Genomic DNA, 23,319 nt, shown 5'->3' with positions numbered 1-23,319 from the left:
TTTATTTGCAGCACTTTTTCTCGACTGAGGAGGAAAAAAGGTAAAATGCAAATGTGTTCATAAATATGTTGCAGTTGCTAATGTTTGTAGAAACTGGATAAACCATTTTAATAATAAATTGTTGTCAAATATTTAAGTTTAAGCAACGATATTATGTCATTCATGACTTCAGAAAGACGGGAGGAAAATAAAAAACGCAATGAGCATGCGCTGGATCTGTGACGTCACTGAGTTGACAGCTGTGAGTGCACTGCTAGTTGAACATCATGGTGAGCATTTTATTTTAAACGTGCATTATTTAATAATCCTGCTCCGTGTAAACCAGATACTTTTATTTTTTTGACTTGACTTGTACTTGAAATGTACTTGAGTAGCTTCGAGTGTATTTTCCGAGCGGTTAGCTCGCAGCTAATTCACGATGCTAACGTTGACAGCAGCTGTTTTTAATTAGTAAGTATAAAGTTTAAAATGAACTTTAAAATTTAAAGTATAAAACATGAATATTAGGAGTCTTATAAATGCATGTGTATCGAACAAACGCTCACGCATATGTTTACTTTGACAAATATTCCGTTTAAAAATGACCAGTTTGTTTTTATGCGAACATTTAAACACGTTTAAACCTCTTTAATGTTTCATTATTTGTATTAATAGAATACATAGAAATATAATTTGAAAAAGAAAAGTTTTTGTAACGACACAAAATAGATTACATTTCTTTCACTAAACCTCCTCGTGTGGTTCGTCACGTATGGAATTGAATTTGTTCTGTATTTTGTGGCTTGTAATGAGACTTAAAATGTTATTTTATTACATTATAGAAGAAAAATGTTAAACCTTAACGAATATGCAATAGAATCAGAAACTTATTGCCAGCATAGGATTTTTAGTACATATTTCATCTACTAAACGTTTAGGAATAACAGCTGATGATTTACCAGCTTCTCCAAAACATTTCCTTTGAATCATGATTCATTTATTGGTTATTGAAATAAGATCCAAAAAATGGTCAAAAACTGTTTTTCTTCAGGTCTTAAAGGCCTCGGCGAGAGAAATCAAAGTAGTTCTAAATGTCGCTGAGAAATCAACTTTTATCTTGGCTTTTGGAGGCGACGATTAAATCATCAAATCCTTCTAATCTCATTTCTTGACGTTACTACTGAGAAAAATCTCTAAACTTAGGAAAATGTTGTCGGAACATGATCTGGAGCTTGTAATCCATGCATTTGTGTCTTCTCGTCTGGACTATTGTAACATTTTATTTTCATGTCTTAACAAGAAGGATCTGTCTCGTCTGCAGTTGATACAAACCTCTGCAGCGAGAATTCTAACCTGCTCCACTAGAAGAACTCCCATTTCTCCGATCCTTAAAACTCTTCACTGGCTTCCGGTTTCTTTTAGGATCAATTTTTAAGTTCTGGTTCTTACTTTCAGAGCTATTCATGGTCAGACTCCTCCTTACATCACTGATCTGATCCATCCTTACACCCCAGCTCGGGCTCTGAGGTCTGGATCAGAATCTACTGATGGTTCCATGCACACGGTTCAGGACCAGAGGAGAGAAATCCTTCCAGGCTGTTCCAGACGTTTTTATTTGTTCAGGCTTTTCCTTGATTTTCTGGAACTCCTGTTGTGTTATCAGTTTTATCTTGACCTTTAAAGTATATATTTTATTGAATATTGTTTTGATTGTTTAAGCGCTTTGTGACCCTGGTCTGGAAAAGTGCTATACAAATAAAAATGACTTACTTACTTACTACAGATTTGAGCAAAATATGAAAACTTGATCAGACGTTCAGATCAACAGCTTCATGTCCAACATGATGAGGCTGCAGGAGTGACTCAGGTGTGGGTTTTAGGATGCGTCTCAGGTGGTTGGTGAGAGAGGGAGGGCGGGTAAACGACCGGTCGGCCTGTCAGGGTGTGATTTTCAGATCTCCTGGAAACAAGGAGCTGCTCCTCTAATGAGATGTGCTTCTGCTTCCTAACATTGTTCCAGAGTGAAGATGAAGTCCATCGTGCTGCTGCTGCTGCTTCTTGCTGTGGTCCGAGCCCGGGTCCAAGTGTCCTACCTGGACCTGACCAGCAGCTTCTGGAGCATCGCTCCCGGTCTGAGCCGACCGGCGAATCACAGCCGCATCTTCTACGCCGTGATGTTTGACGCCGGCAGCACCGGGACGCGCATCCACGTCTACACCTTCATCCGCGGCGACTCGGGTACAGTTCCAGCGTTTTTTGTCTCAGACTAATGCGTCTGTGGAGCCGATTTTCTCCGGTTCTGTGCGTGGTTTCTTGTGTGGAAGCGCTGCGAGGCGTCCTTTTCTTCACACATTTGTAAAGCAAGATTGAACATCTCGACTGTTCACGGCGCTTTATTTGACGTGGGCGGACGCTGTGTTTCAGGGAAGCTGCCGTTTCTGGACAAAGAGGTGTTTCATTCTCTCAAACCGGGTCTGTCTGCATATGTGAACCAGCCTACGATGGTGAGTGGAGTCAAACGTTGAGGTCGAACTGAAGTTACTCAGTAAACTTGCTGGTTATTACGGAACTTAACTTGTAACGGTTTATAATTCAGGTTAATTTGAATAAAGTGTCTACTGTTTAAGCTTCTTAACGTGATATTGTACTGTTACTAAATACTGGTGCCTTTCAAAATGTTACAATAAAGTAACAAAAACAAAATAATTACCATCAAAAATGTAATTACGATAAAGAAGCAATAGTCGTGGTAGTTATACACATTTTTCTCCTTTATTTGGTCTTAATTTAGTGTATTTTTGAGTCATAACGTGAAAAAAACGACTGCTTCTTACAATTGCGCCTGTTATTAGTAAAAACGATTGTATTTATTTATTGTTTCAGTGCCAAAAAAGTTCATGTAGTCAGTTAAAGGTAAATAAAAACTTAAATACCAGGTTTATTACGGAATGTTAAATGTTTTTGAGACAATAAGTGTCAGTAAATATAGAGGAGATGCATATAACATATTAATTTATTCATAAAGTGTTGCTTTTTGAGGATTTGATTTTATATTAATTGAATTCTGATCAAAGTGAATTAATTAAAACTTGACCAAAATGATGAGTTTTCTTCAGGCGTGGGTTTAATTTTGACATTAATGATGTATAAATCAGATAAAATAATGTTTGTTTGGGATGTTTTTGTTCAGGGATATAAAAACAATAATAAACATAATGTATAAACACTACACAAAAGTCGTCTGCACTAGTTCTAATGACCACCTGATGTTGACCGATGTGTTCACAGGCCGGACAGGCGGTCAGGATGCTGCTGAAGGTGGCCAGGAAGGCCATACCTCGCCTGGAGTGGAAGCAGACCCCTGTGGTCCTCCGAGCCACAGCTGGGCTCAGACTGCTGCCTGCAGACAAAGCCCAGACTCTGCTGGACCAGGTCAGAGGATCAGCAGCAGCTGCAGCTGCCACTAGTTATTTTCTCACCTCCAGACTGCAGTTCAAACGCAAGCATTTATAAATGTTGAAAATCTATATTTTACACTTTCCTTGACTCTTGCGTTAACTTCTTAAATGTCAGATGTGTTCAGTAGTTCAGCAGTTTATCATTTTAAATCTGCTGCTTTGTGCTTATTTAGACACGTTCACTGCATAAACTAGTTGATATACTGATTAAGAAGTTAACTATTTAGACAAGTTGTCAAAGTCAATCACACGAACGGCCAAAATTACTGATAAAAACAATTTACTGAACTGTCTGTGGCAGCAGATGTGACTCAGATTGTAAAATCCTGAATCTTAATGGTTTAAAATCTCTTTCCTTTAACGCCAGTTTTATTCTTTTTGAAACATCTGTGTATAATTGTTGACATTTATTATCTCTGTTCCTTATCTTATCTTAAACACTGGAATATTTAAAGTTCACCATCTCAACATGAACATTGATCTACTTTGAACAAACCATACGACTGGCCTCATAAAACCACTTTTTTACATGTGATTCAAGCCTAAACCTGCTTAGATTCACTTTTTATATTTTAAAATCTCCTCTTAGTTGATATTTTGTAGATTAGATTTGACAAACTTTGAAGTACTTACCTTGCAGTGATGTCATAGTATTAGAATGAGAAATATGAAGAATAGTAATAAAGATAATGACGACACGTAGGAGCTCAAGAAGTAGATTTATTCTGTGAGGTTCTCCTGGTCTCTGGTTCAACTCCTGGAGGTGACGAGCGTCGGTGGCGACCGAAGGATGAGTTGCTAATGTGTGGCCCCGAGGCTCTCGTGGAGATGAATGTTTCTGTTCTAATCCCTTAATTAATCCCTACAATAACAGTAGATGACGCCTCTAATCCTGCGGCTCTACAGGTCCGACACGTGTTGGACGAGGGTCCGTTCCTGGTGCCAGACGACGGCGTCAGCATCATGACCGGCGCAGACGAAGGTGATGTTTGTCTGCACCTGCGTCATAATTATGTTGCTATAAGCTGCCGCCAGATGACACGGCACAAATGTAATTGAGGGTGTTGTTATGTCAGCGATGATCCGTCACACCTGGTCATTATTACTGTTGTTGTTGTTGACGCCACCTGTAAACGTTGACTCAGCTGATCCATGGTGTTCCCTCGATGCAGGTGTCCTGGCCTGGATCTCTTTAAACTTCCTGACAGGTGAGTCTTAACCCTTTAACAACTATAACTGGTCGAGGAGGTTTCATGAGACAGTTTCATTAAAGAAAAGCCCATAGATGACCACTAATGTAATGAAACCTCACATCGTTTTTTTTTTTTAAACCGACAGCGCCACCTAATCTCTGAAAACGATGACACTGTTTAATGAAACCTCATCATATCAACCAACCCATAGATTAATATAGTGTCCTTGGTTTATAAATAAAAAACAAGTACTAGTTACTGATGTGTGGATGAGGACTCATGAAACTGTGAAGATGTGTAGTGACAGTGTATCACGATACAGTGAGTGTCTTAAGTTTAAATCTACTTTATAAACTTTGATCTACTAACTTTAGAATTTTAGCACCATCTAGTGGACTTTCAAAACGATGACACTGTATCATTAAACCTCATCATATCAACCAACCCATAGATTATTATAGTGTCCTTGGTTTATAAATAAAAAACAAGTACTAGTTACTGATGTGTTGATGAGGCCTCATGAAACTGTGAAGATGTGTAGTGACAGTGTATCACGATACAGTGAGTGTCTTAAGTTTGAATCTACTTTATAAACTTTGATCTACTAACTTTAGAACTTGAGCACCATCTAGTGGACTTTCAAAATGATGACACTGTATCATGATACCTCATCAACACATCTCTAATTCACACTAAAACTCACATTGACACCGAAGTTGTTTTCCCAACTAAGCTCTTATCATCCCAATCCCTCTCAGTGAACTCATCTGAGAATCTGCTCCATTCATCTGGTCCTGTTCTAGCAGGACTGGCGTTCACCGTCAAGAAGAAATAGTTATTCGAGGGCATATCTCCTGTTCCCTGATATATTTGAATCATCACAGCGACCCAAACATTCGAGGAGTTACACGAACGTTCAGATACTGTGACTTGATGTTGAGGCTCGAGGACTGATGTTCTTCAGAGGCCAGTGTTGCTGCCGACGAGAAGCTCTGATCTTTATCACAAACCATTGGTAGCATTTCATCGCGTCGACGCCAGCAGAGGCGTTTGAACGATGGAAGCCTTTGTTGTGACGCGTCTGATCTGAACAGGAAGTGTGATTTTTTTTTTATTTTTTAGGTCACCTGAACGAGCAAACCAGGACAACGGTGGGAATCCTGGATTTGGGAGGAGGATCCACTCAGATCACATTCCTGCCTAAACTTCAAGTGAGTCTCTGGCATGTGAAGAGAAATAAACCACTGGCTCTCTACCTACACGTGTCCTTGACGCGACCTTGCAGGAAACCATTGACAGCGTTCCACTGGAGGATTACATCGGCAGATTCGACGTGTTCAACAAGAGTTGTGAATTGTACACGCACAGGTAATCTCTTCTAATCTGTGTTTTCACCACTTGAATCAACCACGGATCTGGACGTGTTGAGAAATGTTCTTGTCGTTTCCTCTTTAAAAAGAAGGTATTCAAGTCTATAAGTCTTGGATAAGAAGGTTTTTGTGCGACACTAAAGTCGTCCATTAAAGGCTCGATGAGGCTTCATGACTCAGTGTCGTCTGTGGAGCTTCAGTTTAAAACGAGTGATGTTTTTAATTTAATTAGTGGTTCAGCACCAAAGGCTTAAGAACAGAGAGTGACATCTAGTGGATTTATAAAAACTGTATCATGATACCTCATCTGCTGTTTCATGAAACTGAAACGACCGCAGCATCAACTTTGACTAAAACCGTCGGAGCTACAGTGAGTCACTCTGTCACTCCTGCAGTTATCTGGGCAGTGGACTGATGGCGGCTCGACTGGCCGTCCTCGGGGCAGACAGGAAGTTGCCGGTTCTCACGAGTGCCTGTTTGCCCGAGGGTTCCCGGGCAGAGTGGAACTTTGGAGGGACCACTTATCAAGTAGCTGGAGACCCGGCAGGTGAGTGTCATTTTATTTTTGATACATTCTGTCAGAAGCCTAATATTAAAACCTTCCACTGTTGCAGTGCATTATGGGCCATTTACACATTTTTAAATGTAATTTTCTGATCCATCATCAGACCAAATATGGCCCACGGGCCTCACCTGTAATGCATCTAGAAGGTCTTCTAATGGTGTCACTCTTCTCTGGCAGGTCAGACAGGATTTCAACTCTGTCACCAGGAGGTGCTGAAGGTGGTGAAGGGAAGATTCCATCAGCCTGAAGAAGTCCAGGACGCCAGCGACGTCTTCTACGCCTTCTCTTACTACTACGACAGAGCGGTGGACGCAGACCTCATCGGTGAGAACACGTCGAGACACACTCGTGCTGCAGAGAGAAGGACTTCATGAGCGTCTCTTGCAGGTGGACTCAGGGGTGGAACTCTGGAGGTCGGGGACTTCACGAGGAGAGCAAGAGAAGGTGAGTTTGAAGCTTCTGCGTCGGTGAGAGACGTTGACGTTCTCTCGTCTGCTCAGTGTGTGACGAGATGGTCGACCCGGGACGGCCCTTCCTGTGCCTGGACCTGACCTACATCAGCTGTTTGCTGCGGGACGGGCTCGGCTTCCGGGACACGTCCAAGCTGAAGGTGAGAAGAAGCACACGGAGGCTCTTCATAGAATAGTGGATTTAATAAATACAAAAAGGCATTTGGTGTCGTCCAGCTGACAAAGAAGGTGAGGAGTGTGGAGGCGAGCTGGGCTCTGGGAGCCGTCCTGAACCACCTCCACCACCTGAAGATCCTGTGACGAGCCCCCACTCCAGCCGGATGATGCCGTTAGTGAGCAAGGCATGATTGGGTCACACGTGAGTCCGTCGCTCCCGATGTTGAACCGCTTTTATCCTTCGCGGACTCATTTGTAAACTCAGAGCTGCTCTCCGGGACTATTTAGAGTTAATTACAGTATATCTACACCAGCCAACCTGTCGAGTCCTGCCTCATGCGTGCGGGGGGTTAGAGCAGCACCGCCACCACGCTGTCCTCCCCGTACGCGGGGTCTCCTGTTGTCATGGTTACCAGCTCGTGAGGCTGCGAGAGAACCACCGAGTCTGCAGAGTCTGAGGAAAGAGTCACACAAGTGTTGGTTTTAACGGGTCATTAACAAATGTTCTCTTGCACTAATGTGGTCATTTCAAAATTAAAACTACAATTTTTCTTATGGTTTGACTCTGTGATGATGTCTTCGTCTGACCCAGTTGCGAGTTTAATGCCGACGAGAGTTCCTCCACAAGTTACCTGGCGACGTGAGCATGGCGTGATGAAGATTGATCGGCTCCACCGCGGTCGCCATGACGACCATGCCGTCTCCGCTCTCGTCGGCTTCCAGCAAGCTGCTGTGTGTGAGCGCCTCTCCTGTCGAAACAATCGCAGGAAAGTTGTGAGGATCCGAGGCCCCTTCGGCCCTCGCGTGGACGCTTTTTCAAAAAACTTCCTCCGAGCGTCTCTTCCTAAACATCACAGGAGCTGCGAGAGTCTCTGCGGGAGTCTGACCCAGATAAATGTGAGTAATTGGAGATCCAGTCGTCTGTGAAGCGCGAGTCTGGCTGCGTCACCAGGAGTCGAGTCGGGAAGAATGAACCTGGAGAGTCACCGACTGGACTTGTTTATCATCCGCACTCGAACCTTTCAAGAATATCAACGACTCTCTTCTCGTCGAAGTGCTTCAATTATTCAAGTCTTCTCTCAGAATCTACAGCAGCCGCTCATTTATGCACAGTTTTTTCTTTTTTAATGTAGGATCAGCTCGGAGCAATGAAAGCCTGGATTAGCATAAAGCGTGAAAAGACGAACCCGTTTCTCTGCCTTCGCCGGCGTGTCCTTCGTCTCCGTGTCTCTTCCTCATGTGGACGTTCCTGCTGCCCGACTGCGAGAACGTCTTCCCGCAGATCCCGCAGTGATGCGGCTTCTCGCCTTCAGACACAACATGTCAGGATCCACACGCTTCAGAACACACAGTCCTCAGTAACAATTATTTAACTCTGAAGCCTCCCATGATGCTTTGCTGCTGTGTCACACATGGAGACTCACCAGAATGCACCAGCATGTGCTTCCGGAGACTGGAGTACTCGGCGAAGGAGCGACCGCAGCCGTTGGCCTCACAGAGGAACGGCTTCTCTCCTGCGGAGTCATCGTCAACAATGAGTGGATCAAACTACTGTGAGGACAAACTTCACAAAATTTAGATTTTCTCCTCCCTTCAACTCAAAGTAGATTCATCAGAGTTATTGAAAATGAAAAATCCATTTATCAGTGGTGTTTATAAGATATTAATATTCAATTTGACTATATTGATTTAAAATATATATATATATATATATATATATACACACACACACTTAACATTTTATCTTCATCACCATTCTAATTATCGCAAATATTAGTATACAGTATATTTTAACTTTTGTGTTGCGATTAAACTTCTTAGTCGTCGCTAAAGGAACAATTAATCCTGGCAGATCAAAGCAATGACTGAGGACGAGAGGATACAGTTGACTCCAGCAGCTTTTAAAGCTGACGTTTAGACATATTTAGGTATCAAAGAAGTTAGGACTTTGTCAAGAGTCAAGTGGTCTGTAAATTCTGCAACAGCGGAGTCAAGTACTCGACAAAACTACAAATATATTGTTCATTGTATTGCAATATATAGCAATTTATGGTATCGTTGCTCCTGTATCATGATGTGTGTATCGCATCACTCCCCTGGTGTTAAACAAACTGCTGTGAGAACAACATGAAGAGGTTTCTCAACAAGTAAGAAATGCTCCTCGTGAACGTCGAGCTGCTTCCTCACCCGTGTGGATGCGCCTGTGGTTCTTCAAGTTCCCGGCGGTGGTGAACTTCTTGCCACAGTTCTTCTCCTTGCAGATGAAGGGCTTCTCGCCGTTGTGCGTCCTCATGTGAACCTGCAGGCGCTGCAGCACATAGAAGCTCTTCCCACAGCCGTCGGCGCCGCAACGGAACATTCGGTCATTTCTGCAGACGAGGTGGAAAAAAAACAAACAAAAGCTTGTTGGTTCAAGGTCAGTCAAAGGAGACCACAAATGAACAAGGAGGTGACGAAGCAGCCGTGGATCAGCTGCACAATCGTCAGCTTGACCCAGTTTTCGGATCATCGCCTTGCAGGAACAACTGTGGAACCTTTTCAGAGGTTTATTGTTCCCACATTTATGTCACGCGTCACTCGGTTGCCGTCGGGAACCATGTCAAATATTCACATCATAATCAGTCAAGTTTCAACAGTGAACCTCCTACACTCTGCCTACACGTTATCCCATTATCACTAGTGATGAGCATCTACTGCAGGACTCTCAACCTTCCTGGGGGGCCTCCACAGGTCACTTCTCGTGGAGACTGAGGGGTATATTTTCTTCTTTAATGTTTCGTGGATTTTTTACACGACTTTGGGTCGTTTTTGTCTAAATGCATGTCATTATATCTTAGAAAACTGTTGCATCTAAACTATATATCAGAGCTACACAGATTCTAATATTTGATGTGATATTTATTAATAAACCATCTAGCATTAAAAATGCAGTCCCTCGCTTCTTTCTCTCATGAAAACCTAGAGAATAAATGAAGGGGCTGCAGAATAACAAGCCTCAGGACACAAGTTTGAGACCCCTGATCTATTGGGTTAGGATTATGCCAGGGGGAAATTTCAGTCCATTGTTAAGAGACTATCTTCTTTCAGAATTATTTTAGGGCTAAATTGTGGGAATGTGATGTTGAGAGGATTTGAAAGAGTCAAAAAGTGTGAACGAAAGTTAAATCTGATTCTGACTAAATATTTGTATTCACCCCCTCATTAAAATGATTTAGTTGGTTGGACAAAAGAGGGTAATAAAGTCCCCCCGAAAAAATATGATTCGTCTTTTTAAATTCTTATGTTTTCAAGTGAAGAAATTGGATCTTTGAAAAAAAAAAAAAAAAGCTTCTTCTGTCATTTAAAGCAGCAACTTGATGAGACATTCTTTAATTATCTTTCCTGTTTAAAGATGACCAACAGCTACATGGTTCTGTGGCGGCACAGTCGTGGCAGTTTGTGGATGAAGCACATGACGTAAGTCAAGAAGAACAATCACATGTTGTCAGAGTTCTGTGCGTGTATCGATTTGTTTTCTATCAATTAAAATAAAAATGTTACGTCTGATCAAGTAGAAGCTCTGATGTCGTGACATAAATATCTTTTGATTGTCATTTCATTCATCCGTTTAAAGAGGAATCAAAAAACGTCTCTTAGTGAAGAAAGATGTCTGTGATTTTGACGAGGCCATTACATGGTTCTGGTCTCACCTGTGGGTCTTCAGGTGGTACTTGAGGTGAGCGGGCCAGGTGAAGGTCCGGCAGCAGCCCTCGAAGGAGCAGCGGAGGATCTGCTTGGACAGCGGCGGGTTCGTCCTGGACGGCGGCTCTCGCTTGTCCGCATCTGACGGCAAGCCGTGGTCGCCTAGGCAACGGGAAGAGAGCGACGGAGTCAACCGGGCCCTGAAAAGAGCGGTCAAGAACTGCCTGGTGGTGGGTCTCTAGAGTCCGGCGGTATAAAAGCTAATCATTGTGCAGAACCGCCGCCAAAAGAAAACAACCTGCAGCTGAATGCAATCACTTCCTTTTAACCTGCACGGGCTCCCCCGCCGCCAGCCGCTCCACTTCTGCATGAGGCGCAGCGGCGGTCCACATAAAAGTCACTCCCCGCTGCTGCTGGAACACAAAATCATCTCATCTGAGCCGGCGGGGGGGTAGGACCGCCACACTGGTGATCACTTCTCTTTTAACTGTGGACACCAGCTCCGAGCCCGAGGAACGCTTTGATGACATCATCCAACAGCTAAAGCGATTTTTTTTTAACTTTGTTTACCCAGTTTTGTGATGAAGCAACAGAAGCATTTTTGAAGATGGTTCAGATTTGAGTCAGTGACTGCAGCAGGTGTAGAACAAACCACTGAAAACTTGTGAACAGAACCAGCAGCTCAGCGGGAAGTGCTGGTCCACAGACGGTTCTGCTGATTCAACCAAAGGTGGATGAGAGGATAAACTAACATCTGAGACTTTGAAGGCTGACACCTAGTGGCCACAGGCTGAAAAATACAAATTAAAAAACCAAGAAGTCTCTGAGCTCGACATACATCACGCCTGGAATGTCTTCTAAATGACGGCGAACCAGCTGTTTAGCGCCGGAAAAGTGCCGTAAAGAAAAGAGACGAGGGCTCCCACGCGAGCCACACTTCTTCTAAACACCTCCATAAAGACGCCAAGACCCTCATTTCTCATCCGTGTTACCGAGAAAAGACACCTTGAAGATCAATTAGAGCACGAGCTGTGTTGAGCTGTGTGTCTGAGGCACCTAGTGGTGGGATAGCGCAATGACACCTGGACTCCTTTAATTCACAAGTAAATAAGTGAAAACTGGGGTTAAAGGTCTTACAGGTGCATCAACTGTTGCAGTGCATCATGGGACATGTCATATGATGTGTTGGACTGCATTTAGGGGCACATAATAATGTGCAGATCTTCATAAAACCCTAAATATCTTTTGCGAAATGATATGGCTTTTAGACCCACCATTCCTGCTCGCACTAATATACAAGATGGGTATTCGGCCATCAGATGACCTTATTAGACTGTACTGTGTTTTTGTATATTATTGTGTTTTTGCTTTATTTGTATGTTGATGTATTATGTAAACTGTTTTGAGGACTACAGATGGAGTTGAGCATTGTGCTAAATCTGGTGCATCTTTTTAATGTAACTGCACGTTGTCCTTTTAAAATAAATTGAATCTATTAAGGTTTAAAAAGGTGGAGCAAACATCAGGGGAGCTGACGATTGATGATATTATTTTGAATATTTTTGGGTTATAAAAGCATATTTGAATGAGTTTTCCTAATCATTTTTTAAAGGTGTAAAAAAACCCTGTAGAACTGTATAAGTAAAGGAATATTTAAGGAGTTTCAGTGACATGTACATGAAAGAGTAATCTGTCCACGTCGTCCCTCGTCTCGCTACACGGCTGAGATCACTCCAGGTCAGCGACCGAGGACAAAGAATATGTTTTCTGATCATGTTGTTAATCTTTCATAATAATAATATAATAACGATATATTCATTTGGATTCAAGAAGCTCTCTGGTTCTGTGCGTCTGCTGTGACCTCATTTATTTCCCTCCGTCTTTGAAGAGAGCTGAGCCACAATGTAAACACGTCTCCTCGCTGAACAGGAGTAGAAACTTTTTTTTGCTCTAATTTTAGTCTCGACATGTCACACATTCTTCATTTAATAACGTTGAAAAGATGAAGCACGAGAGAAACTAACGAACGTGGTTTTTCCAGGGGAGGTTCAAAAACACTTTGACCCACTTCCGCACCAGCGCTGAAGTGACACCGTGAGATCATTAATGGAGGAAACAGAATCATGGTTACCGGTGTCGACACATGCTTCTCGGGCGTCCTGGCTAGCTTTAGCATCTCGGGCGAGCTGCGCACGCGTGGCGGCGATCAGGCTGTCGTGAGCGAGCTCCTGCACCCGCAGGTACCAAGGAGCGCTGCCGTCGATCCCGTAGTCCCCGGACGAGATCCCCTCGTCGTCTTCCTCTCCGGCGCCATCTGTGGCAAAGATCAGGGAGTCCGAGGCGGCTGTGATACCTGTGAGAGGAGGATAGGCAAGATTCATGACTTGTCATTTCTAATTATTTTGTAACTCACCTTTCGCGAGGTTCAGAAGCACATACGACGTGCTGTCTGACTGTTGGAGGTCATGCAGGATTGGTGGGGGGCTGGGGGAGGTCTGGAGATGAGTGGGCGTCTGCACCAACAGTGAGCTTCGCTCAGGCAGACCGCCGAACTCTGACAGTGGAGAGCTTTCTGGCTCTGGACTCAAGGCTCCATCTGAGGACGAAAATAGGTTTATAATACATCACATATTAAATACAGAACATCTCAATCCATGTTGACAAAAAAAAGTTAAGAATTTTATATCAAAATGCTAACGCGCATCGTCATGATGCCGACTATTGTTATGTTCAGTTGTCTTAAGTTTTTATGTTCACAGGACACATTGGAACACTGAGCTACAATTTGTTTGCTGATCTGAGGAGCTTTAACAAAACTAGTTTAAAATAAACTCAACTGAAATTCAAAACAGGAATTGTGTGTCAACCTACTCTGAGCTTTAATACACAAAGTTTTTAGCTTCAGAAAAGTTCAATCAACACTGGCTCAAATGTTCTGAGCTCATGCATGAGAATATAAAAAGCCCCGATCAATAGATCACAGATTTCACGATTCCCCATGGCAACTAGTGAAAAAGCATTGCCCCTCCTCCTTCTTCGTGTGGATGAAACATTTTTGACCACATAAAAAGCGATGAAATTTAAAATCATTGTGACCACATATGCAAGAATTGAAAGAAAATACTGACAGTGCTAATGCAAGTGTGAGTTGAAAAAAAGATTCATGTTTTGTCTGTAGTGATCACAACATGGATTAAACAGATTTATTAGAAGGTAACAATGAAAAGTAGTTAGAGTAGTAATGTAGTTGCATACATTACAATTTTTTTTATATCAAATAGTTTATTTAACAAATATTAATGCATTAAATAAACAATCATGAGTTTAAACTAAAATGCAAATTCAAATGTAACAATGCATTTTTAAAAGGGGCTTGAAGAGAGAAGTCGATGGAGCAGAGACATGTATACAGTGAGAAAAGAGGATCCTTTATAATTTCAAAATACTTTGTGACAATAAAGAAATTGTAATGATTTCGAATTAATTATCATGCATGAGTATTTGCACTTTGTCACAGGAGACCCAACTAGTGTTAGCCAAGAAATGGAAGCAAACATTTGTGCACGTGTGAACACGTTGTCATATCTAATGAACCACATCAACCAGTTTTGGGAAAGTTCACTTTCTATGTGAACTAAACTAATTTTAGTTCTAAGTTCCGTTCACAAATTTTGGTACATAGTTGATAATTAAAAACTTGAACCAAGTTCATAGTGCAGAAAAATGACTAGTTCATAGTTATTTTTTGTGTATGTTTCTGCAAACAGTTATTAATTATATACTTATAATTATATACAGCTCATATATATCAGAAGCAGAAAACGTTTATTGACGGTATTGTAAAAACACCCTGGAAATTCAATCTTTTTTATCGTAACCACAACCACTCTACTGTGATGAGTTTGTCTCTTTAGGGACTTGTGTAAACAAAGTCCCAACGGTGTGATTACAGCTGGCTTGAGGAGTGAAGCCATTATTACATCATAATAGACTCTGCTCTCGTAACCTTTTGTTCGTTCGCAGAGATTTCTAACGGGGAGAACTTTATAAAGCAATAAGTTCAAAACATGGTCATGAGAGACTTACTGCATCTTGGAGAGGAAGACTTGAACATTTGAAACATGTGGATGCGAGTTGGGTTTTCACATTAGCTGCCCTTTAATGATCTGAACCGCAAACAGCTAGATTGACTTATTGAACAGTTGTCTGCTGGAATCTATTGCTATTTTATCAGATTTAACATTGAAATGATACCTTGGATGTCATCGTATCGAATTTAAATACTTATCGAACCAGAGTTAACATCAGCAATGTTGCTTTAGCACTTGGTCTATTTAGTCCACAAAAGCAACTGAAGCTTTTTGTCATTTTACAAACTTTCCATTTTAAATTTGGCATCAAAGTCTGCACAGCAATGTCAGATTTCTTCCAACCTCATCAACCTTGTCATAAAACTTGTTTAAATGATTATTGGAATTAACCTTGTTGCTTTGTAGTTGGTCAGCTACATGATGCTGTAGCTTCCACGTTGATGCTCTTTGTTTTGACAATCTGATCAAATATTTTAGTTAAAAACGTGTAATCTTTACTGAGCCAAACGTAATAGTTTATAGGCATTGCATTATTATGCGTGTGTGTGTCTGTTGCATATCATTTTGTAAGCACCTTGGATGAGCAGGACAGCCTGCTTCAAAATAAACACTTGTACACGTAAAGAGCAGTGACAGGTAAAGAGGGTCAAACACATGGCCCTGACATGGACGCGTGAAGGACCTGCTGACCTGTCAGCTGCAGCGGGCTGCACAGTGGACCATCAGCTGGGGCCAGGAGGGGCAGAGAGGACTGCTTACATTCAATATCCTCTAGACCTTGACCCAGAGGGATGGAGGCGTTCTGGACAAACTGCACCAGCAGCTGCAGGGAAACAAAAAAAAAAAACATGACATCATATATATCATGTCACTGCATTGATTCTGCTATAAACAACAACACGACAAAAATACCTCTGGTTTGGAGTCGAGCTCATCTGAAAGCATGAGTCACCAGGTGTGGAACCTGCACCCGAAACAAGCAAACATTAGCACGAGTGACCACCTGGACATCATGGCGTGTAAAAACCTACATACCTTTCTTAAAGCTGACAACGCTGACCTGGGTCACGAGCTTGCGTAAGAAGTCATCTTTCAATCTGCTGTTAAATATAGACCCAGTTTTACATTCGCCCTCGCATCGTTTCAATAGAAAAGTATTCGCCAAAATGTCCGTATTACACACAGAAAATGGAAGTTTTGAAGTGAAAGTGTTTATTTCTACAACATGCTAACCTAGCTAGCAGAGTTAGCACTTTAAATATCCACCCGGTGCTCGCACTTCGTCCGCTTTAACGCCTGTACACGCAGTCAACACAACACGTTGTTCGAAAAAACAAGTGTGTAGTCCGTTAGTTTAGCTATTGTTGTGTTTATGCGCGTGAGTTTAGATAAATAACAACAACTAGCGGACGCGAAACAGCCGCGGCGGATCTACGGCGTCTCCAGTGGAACAATGTTTGGCTACTTCCGTGTTTGTCTGCGGTGGGCCGGAAACACTGCCACCTAGCGATCGCTGTTGCAACCGATCTTTAAATGTCTCAATAAAAATCAATGACGCGGATAAAAATGTATATTGATTCGAGTTAAGTTGAAGTTTAATGTGAATCTTTTTACAAACAAGTTATCAAGCAGGGATTGTATATGATTATTATTTGTTCTTTCTGATGGTTGAATTAGATAGTGTTGTTGGGTAGAGAAAAATGTCTTTAACTGACATGTAAAGTGAAATACATTTTTATGTTATAGTTGCTAGTTGAGCTCGTTCATAAATAATTATTTGGTGAAACCTTTAGCTTAAAAAGATAATATTAAAATGTAAAGTGGTGGGAAAAAAATGTAAGGGTCCTTTGTTTCTTATTATTTTTAAATGGCTTGTCGTATTTTCAACACTGGCAATAACTGATTCTGATAATTAATTAAAATTAAATAAATAAACTTGAGGATAATACTCTCGCACTGGTTTTAATATTTATTACCCTTTTCTTACATGTCATTGTTATGTCAATGTTCTTGTTGATAGCACATAAACACATGCTTTTTTTTTTTTTATTTGAAAATATAAAAACAATTCTTATTGTAATCCAACTAAACTTACTAGAAGCAGTGGCATACAACTTTAGGCTTCAGTTTTAAAAATCAGTTTGAATACATAAAACGTTTCACATAAAGTTTAGGCGTCAGTTTCATTTTATAAAAATAAAGAGGGTGGAGGGATCTGACCTCTGGGTGTTGACCCCTCTAGGGGCCTCACCCAGAGGTCAACAGTTTCCCGTTGCTGCTCGCATTACAAGAAATACTGCAACGGTAGCCTTTTGTAAACAAGTTTTAAGATTACAAAATAAATTAAAAAAACATTAGAAGTGTAACAACATGAACATTTGTTTGGTTCCTTTTTAACAGGGATTCTGGAAAAAAAACAATCACATTACAAAATAAGGGTATAAGAAACGTGATATGACTTAAATGTTGAGGACAAACTAGAACGCAACGTTTTAGGGAGAGCAATAAGTGAAACAGGATTTTAATTATTGGAATAGTTTGAAAACTTGTCTTTCATTTGACCATTTGTAAGTAAAATATCATTTTGTGTTACAAGAATTATAGAAATTGGTCGATTTAGCAACACTTCGTCGTGATATCCTGGTCTAGGTTTGTGATCAAAGCTATTAACGCAAAGATTGATTTTTTTTGTAAATATAAGATCCAAATTGAAGCAAATTAAATTAATTGTGAGGTTACTACACATAAGCCCAAAAATAAACCAGAAGCAGAAATATTCAGTTTTGAAAATCTTGTTTCTGGCTCCCCCAGTGCCTGAGGAGTGCCATTGCAATGTCCAACCCCCTCCAGATCACATTTGATCAAGATATTATATCCAAAATATGTGATTCATTGAAAAAAGTCTAAAACAAAGAGTAGTTTTGTTTATGTTCATTTTATTTCAGATTGCAGAAATAAAGAGATACAAAAAAACAAACACATGTTTCCCGTCCTTTAACAACCAGGTCATAATTTAAGTACAAACTTGATAATATAAAGACAAATCCAGTCTTTGGAAGGTGAAGTGTTGGCCAATTACAACACACTTAAAAAAAATATTGAACAACCATAGCTGCCAGTAAATCAGCTGCAACGCTTTAGTGCAAATGCCGACTTGCGTTAAGGCCGATACATTAAAATAAAAAATAAAAAGTACAAAACATCTAATGAAAGAACTGTTTGTCTGGCCCTGGTTATAAATAAAGACAGAAGATCAGGAGATCACCGACAGTAATGTACAGAAACATATACCAGAAAAATCAAGCACTTGATTTCAACCATATTGTCATTTTAACAACATCATGTACGTTATTTCCTACAGTATTAAGAGTCCACGTGGTGATGAAACTTTCCGAACAGATGATAGCACCTAGAAAGATACGAGGAACCATCATGAAGAGCCTTGATTCTAACACACGGTTCAAATAACATCCAACAGGAAGTGAAAGTCTTCAGGCACGCCTTTGTATTTCTCAATTACATTCAACAAGAATATTCAATGAGGATTCAGATTAAATTGTAGACTGAATATTTTAAACATCACGAGACAACGGTTAACAGCCTCAGAACGATCACTTTAAACTAAACAACAGTGACGCCTCCAAATCTCCCCGGTGAGGTCTGGTGGTTCCTCACGGGGACAGAAGGTGACGACACAACAACTCTCTGCAGACCCGTCATGTCCTGACACACCAAGATAAAAACATATTATGCTGGAGCTCCTGATTATCAACATTATATCAAATGTTTTGAGAAGGCCACTCCAAACACAAGATAAAATTAACAAAACATTCGTGAAATATTTCCGCTATTGGAAGTGAAAATTCAAAGCGTTAACCTTGAGCTGATTTTGATGTTTTGACCAGGAATTTAATAAATGTATCTTCAAGATTTTGAGTACGAATAAACAAATAAATTAACAGAAAAGTATGAAAGTGTATCAGTGCAATCAGAATATTGAATGGTTGAAATGTACTATTTTAAATGTTGAAACTTACATTTGTCTATTGAAATCTTGTTTGTTTTTTTAAAGCATTGAATTATTTTTTTGAATAATTCATTTAATAATTTAAACATTTAAAGGTTAAAATTGTTGGATTTTGTTCAATAATTGAATTAAATAATTCAAATGTTTAAAAATATAATGCTTTTCTTATACAGAGTTTAATATTCATATTGCAATAATTTTAAAATAAATGTTCAAAATTCAACATTATTTGCATTCATAGTCTTTTAAATTCAATACAGAAAATTTAAAAACAAGGTCAACTTTTCAATGTAGAAATTATTAAATCAAATTATTAAAAAATATATAACAATGCTTAAAAAAAAACATTTGAAATGTTAAATTCAACTATCCAATATTCTGATGGCACCGACTTTCATAGAACAGACTCAGAGTTTGTTTCAAGAAAGTTTGTCCCACACGACAAAAAGTTAAAAATAAGAAAAATAATTGGTGTCTCAGGAAATGAAGGCAGCCTACGATGCAGTTTAATTGGTCCATTTTTGTCCATATCCTGGTCTACAGGACTCAATAGTCCAAGCTCAACGGCGTGTCCGACTCTCTGTCTCTCTCCTGGGCCTCGTCCTGAAGCATCGCCTGCAGCTTCACGCAGATGCTGGTGTCGCCTCGGCTCAGCGCCTCCAGGAAGAGGTCCGTCTGCTCCTTGAGTCGGTCCAGGTCCGTCTGAGTGCGGCGGTTCAGTCTGAGGAGCTCCTTGGTGCGCAGCGTGATGTCCAGCAGGCCCGACTGGCTCAGGATGTTGTAAGTGTTGCAGAAGCGCTTCCTCTTCACGTCAGCGTTGCTGCTGTGCTCGTCCGCCGAGGACGAGTCGTCGGCGGCGTCGGCCTGGTGGTTCTGGACGGCGGTCAATGTCTCGGGGTGGCTGACGGTCGACGCGGGGCTGGCGGGACTGCAGGTGGACCTGGAGTCGGTGTCGGGGGGAGCGAGTCTGCTCTGAAGGACAGAAACTTTGGAGGGAACGGGAGTGGACGCGCCGGAGCTGCTGGTACTGGTCGAGTTCCTCTGTTTCTCTCGCCGACTGGAAGTGGTGCTTCGACCTCTCTCTGAGCAGGAAGACGAGGAGGACGAATAGGAAGACGTGGACGAGGAGGAGGAGGAGGAGGAGGAGGAGGAGGTGGAGGAGGAGACCGTCCCTCGTCCGGAGGAGCTCGAAGAACCGTCTCCGGGATGGGGGGCGATCTTGGGGTAGGACTTGAGGATGGGGAAATACTTCTTGAGGCGCCTGTGACGTGGAGCCTCTTTGGCGTTGGGGGAAGCTTGACGAGACACGACAGGCTGAAGGAAGACCACCTGAGGCTGCTGGGCGACAGGCTGAACCACCTCCACTGCCGGACTGAAACTCCACGGTTTCAGAGCTGGAGGACTCTCGCCCGGCTGTGAATGAAACACAGAGGCTTGGTTAAATAATTGTTATTTTATTCTTAAACATCATCATCAAACATACAGTGTAAAATTTGTAGTTATGATTTATGTCACAAATAAATCATATTTAAGCAGCAATATCTGAGAATGAAAATATAGTTCCCCTGTGGCATGAGGGTGTAACTACAACAACGCGGAAACTCCATTACCACATACCCTAACCGCAGTAAGACAATACTGAAACTATTTAATAATCAATTTTTTCTTTCACAATGCGATACAGATGCATTTAAAGCATGGTGTCGATTTTTTCTGATTTTGCTTTCAAACCATATTGTATTTTTGATCATATTTATTTTATTGTTCAAATTTACCCGCAAGTATTTAAAGGTACGTTTTTTGTGTTGAAATAAACTTCCAGCCAAATCCTGATGATGACTGAGGACGAGAGGATACAGTTGACTCCAGCAGCCTTTAATTTGGACGCATTTTGGTTTCAAATAAATGAAAGTAGTTACGACTAAGTCGAGAGTCAAGTGGTCTGTAAATTCTGCAACACCAGAGTCAAAGTACTCGCACAATACTACAAATATATCCTTGTTACTACAGTATCACAATATAATCGTATCGTTGACCCTAGTCAGAGAAAGTTCTTGCCAACACACACCCCTGCCACATACTCCATGTGGACTTGTTTACAAAACAAGATAAAAGTTTTTCTTGAGCAAAGGTTCTTGTTTTATCTTTTTACTGGTAACTTCAAAAACGCTTCTCAGTACTTAGTACTGCCTCTGGTCCACTGCTGGACGACTCAATGCAAAGTTGTGAAATGACGACGACAAACCTCTTCTTCTCAGTCGTGATTAGATCTCACTTAGAATTCTAAACGAATTCTAAAGTCTTTTTTTTTTTTTTTTTCAACTACTGCCAGATGTTGTTGATGTTTAAGTGGTTGTCGCACAAACAGAGCAGCATGTAGAAGATGTTGTGCCTCCACACACAGCTGCCAAACCACTGAGATGGAATAATGCATCAGTAGATCAAGCAGCTGTTTTTTTTTTAAAGCTGACTCAGCGTAAACGTTTAGATTACTTCTATCAAAGGCAACATATGAAAACGAGATGACACTCACAAGAGGAACATCTTAAATCAAGCGTACCTGTTTCAGGACGACGTTGTTCATGATGATCATGGGAGAGAGGTTGGAGTACGACCCTCTGACCACCGCCAGCGGAGAGGACTGGGATCCCGGGCCGGAGGTCTTGGAACTCTGCTTCACAATGCGACGTGGAGACTCTTCGGAGTCCGTGGTGTCCACGGCGCTCATGTGCTCCGAGCTCGCATCTGTAACAAGCCACGTTGATAAGTAACATTCATGTTTTTATTTAAATGTAGACAAAAGGCTTCAGACTCACCGGAGAACCCGGAGTCTCTCTCCGAATCGGCTCTGGAGCCCTTTATGACCCGCGGTCGGCTGATGATCCTGGAGTCACCGTCGGCTTTTCTCTTGGTGCTCATGGTTGCTGCTGTAATGACAGCGAACGTTAGGACAAATGACAGGAGACCAAGTAAACAGATGCAAGTCTCTAAATGAAATAGAATTAAGATAATGATCTCTAAACGCATCTAAACATTCATTACTGGAGACTGTAACTGCTTAAAGAATTAAAGGTGGGCAACATGGTTGGTGTCTGTTTGTGGATTATGGACTTTAAAAGTGACTATAAAACTACTGTATAAAGATCCTCCTCCGCACTACAACTTGCTGGGGGGTCATAAAAAAACGAAATGAACTGTGAGTATAACAGCATCATTCAGCATATATTGTCGTTTTAATGACAATAAAAAGAAGGAGAAGCTAGTCAAGAGATATGCTGAAGCACATACAAGCTGTCATTACTTTTTTTTTTTTTTTTACCATTTTCCTTTCGTTAAACCAACACAAGTGTGAAATACGTAGTTTTGTGGCTTACTTTAATAACAAGGTTTGTTTCGTGTCTTATGTTATTTCAAATTTTTTATTCTGTACTGAAGCCACAAAAAAAATCCCTTGTTGAGTTTACAACTCTGTCAACAACAGTGTGGATTCTGACTCTACATTGTAAGGAAAGTTAAATGGAAGACTTTTTAAGATTCAATTTAAGACCAAGTCGACAATAAACAAACACACGTTTGTTCTGTCATTTTGAAAAACACAAGTCTAAGACGTTGAAAAAAAAATAAAATAACAAACAATATTCTAAATATAAGTTTGAAGTTTGTTACCGACTTAGAATCGTGTTTATCATGTGTTTAAATGTTTACTTTGTTAGAAAAAGACCTTGTTTTTGTATATACATTAATTTTAAGATTTTTTTTAAGAATCCATGGGAACATAAACACAAAAATAACGAGTTGTCAGAAATGTTCGCTAAGACAGCAACATGAAGAACAAAGTTATTTAATATTTCCAAAAGTATATCGTTCTTTGACAGGTCACTACCGATACAAGTGTGTTCCGGGAACACAACAACATTGAAAGTAAACGTTTCAAAAAACAAATTTAAATGCATTCAAATAACCTATATAAAGTAAGCACTAAATACTACTCACTTTTGTGGGAGAAACAGTGGAGAGAAGGTTGTCAATATGTCGTTCTGTCGCAGGCTCCGTCAGTGGTGCTCTCGGGCGGCGGCTGCAGATCCGTGTGTCTCTCGCTGCTGGAACTCTGTGTTCCACGGTAGAATCCACGAGACCACACGCCCCGCCCACACCCCACAGTCACATGTAAAGCACATGAGCGTATCCCCCTCAAAATGCTTCCATCGCCACCATTATTACCCAGAATCCCTCTTAAAAACAGACTATAGTTTTTCAGGGGTGAAGGGTCTTAAAAGAGTCGATATTCGCTTTAGACCGTATGCCATATATGGACATAAAGGCGTGGTC

The 23,319-nt window shown here is 41.1% G+C and overlaps 3 protein-coding genes across 4 annotated transcripts; 1 reads left to right on the top strand and 2 right to left on the bottom strand.

Moving 5' to 3' along the window:
* The first annotated feature begins 236 nt into the window (after nucleotides 1–236).
* On the top strand, nucleotides 237–7,380 carry entpd5b (ectonucleoside triphosphate diphosphohydrolase 5b). 2 transcript variants are annotated; one of them, XM_087812126.1, is made up of 13 exons: nucleotides 237–269; nucleotides 2,000–2,217; nucleotides 2,404–2,483; nucleotides 3,268–3,411; nucleotides 4,344–4,419; nucleotides 4,610–4,645; nucleotides 5,753–5,841; nucleotides 5,916–5,998; nucleotides 6,396–6,547; nucleotides 6,743–6,889; nucleotides 6,953–7,009; nucleotides 7,066–7,175; nucleotides 7,252–7,380. In XM_087812126.1, the coding sequence occupies exons 2-13, from the start codon at nucleotides 2,007–2,009 to the stop codon at nucleotides 7,333–7,335; spliced, it is 1,269 nt and encodes a 422-aa protein (XP_087668252.1). In that variant the 5' UTR covers nucleotides 237–269; nucleotides 2,000–2,006; the 3' UTR covers nucleotides 7,336–7,380. The 2 variants fall into 2 exon arrangements, with proteins under 2 accessions (XP_087668252.1, XP_087668251.1); XM_087812125.1 differs by having other exon boundaries at nucleotides 7,234–7,335.
* On the bottom strand, nucleotides 7,200–16,395 carry znf410 (zinc finger protein 410). The gene is made up of 11 exons (XM_087812124.1): nucleotides 15,999–16,395; nucleotides 15,876–15,927; nucleotides 15,654–15,786; nucleotides 13,286–13,468; nucleotides 13,004–13,225; nucleotides 10,881–11,034; nucleotides 9,379–9,560; nucleotides 8,616–8,705; nucleotides 8,379–8,498; nucleotides 7,824–7,940; nucleotides 7,200–7,645 (listed from the first exon to the last, which is right to left on the bottom strand). The coding sequence occupies exons 2-11, from the start codon at nucleotides 15,906–15,908 to the stop codon at nucleotides 7,542–7,544; spliced, it is 1,338 nt and encodes a 445-aa protein (XP_087668250.1). The 5' UTR covers nucleotides 15,909–15,927; nucleotides 15,999–16,395; the 3' UTR covers nucleotides 7,200–7,541.
* Nucleotides 16,396–18,453: 2,058 nt separating this feature from the next.
* Nucleotides 18,454–23,101, bottom strand: cipcb (CLOCK-interacting pacemaker b). The gene is made up of 4 exons (XM_087778747.1): nucleotides 22,984–23,101; nucleotides 21,807–21,917; nucleotides 21,551–21,735; nucleotides 18,454–20,403 (listed from the first exon to the last, which is right to left on the bottom strand). Exons 2-4 carry the CDS (start codon nucleotides 21,907–21,909, stop codon nucleotides 19,537–19,539), a joined length of 1,155 nt encoding a protein of 384 aa, XP_087634873.1. The 5' UTR covers nucleotides 21,910–21,917; nucleotides 22,984–23,101; the 3' UTR covers nucleotides 18,454–19,536.
* Nucleotides 23,102–23,319: the final 218 nt, after the last annotated feature.

Source organism: Callionymus lyra, chromosome 17 (genome assembly GCF_982586985.1).
Source record: "Callionymus lyra chromosome 17, fCalLyr1.hap1.1, whole genome shotgun sequence".
Classification (NCBI taxonomy): domain Eukaryota; kingdom Metazoa; phylum Chordata; class Actinopteri; order Syngnathiformes; family Callionymidae; genus Callionymus; species Callionymus lyra.
This window is presented reverse-complemented; position numbering and strand designations above follow the sequence as displayed.

Coding starts and splice junctions, on each gene's coding strand:
- entpd5b (XM_087812125.1), top strand. CDS start 2,007: ATGAAGTCCATCGTGCTGCTGCTGCTGCTTCTTGCTGTGGTCCGAGCC. Junction 4,420..4,609: donor CATGACCGGCGCAGACGAAG/GTGATGTTTGTC, acceptor CCCTCGATGCAG/GTGTCCTGGCCTGGATCTCT. Junction 7,176..7,233: donor GGGACACGTCCAAGCTGAAG/GTGAGAAGAAGC, acceptor AAATACAAAAAG/GCATTTGGTGTCGTCCAGCT.
- znf410 (XM_087812124.1), bottom strand. CDS start 15,908: ATGCTTTCAGATGAGCTCGACTCCAAACCAGAG. Junction 15,787..15,875: donor AGCTCGACTCCAAACCAGAG/GTATTTTTGTCG, acceptor GTTTCCCTGCAG/CTGCTGGTGCAGTTTGTCCA. Junction 11,035..13,003: donor AGAAGCATGTGTCGACACCG/GTAACCATGATT, acceptor CCCGTTGCCTAG/GCGACCACGGCTTGCCGTCA.
- cipcb (XM_087778747.1), bottom strand. CDS start 21,909: ATGAGCACCAAGAGAAAAGCCGACGGTGACTCCAGGATCATCAGCCGA. Junction 21,736..21,806: donor GAGAGACTCCGGGTTCTCCG/GTGAGTCTGAAG, acceptor GGCTTGTTACAG/ATGCGAGCTCGGAGCACATG. Junction 20,404..21,550: donor ACAACGTCGTCCTGAAACAG/GTACGCTTGATT, acceptor TTTCATTCACAG/CCGGGCGAGAGTCCTCCAGC.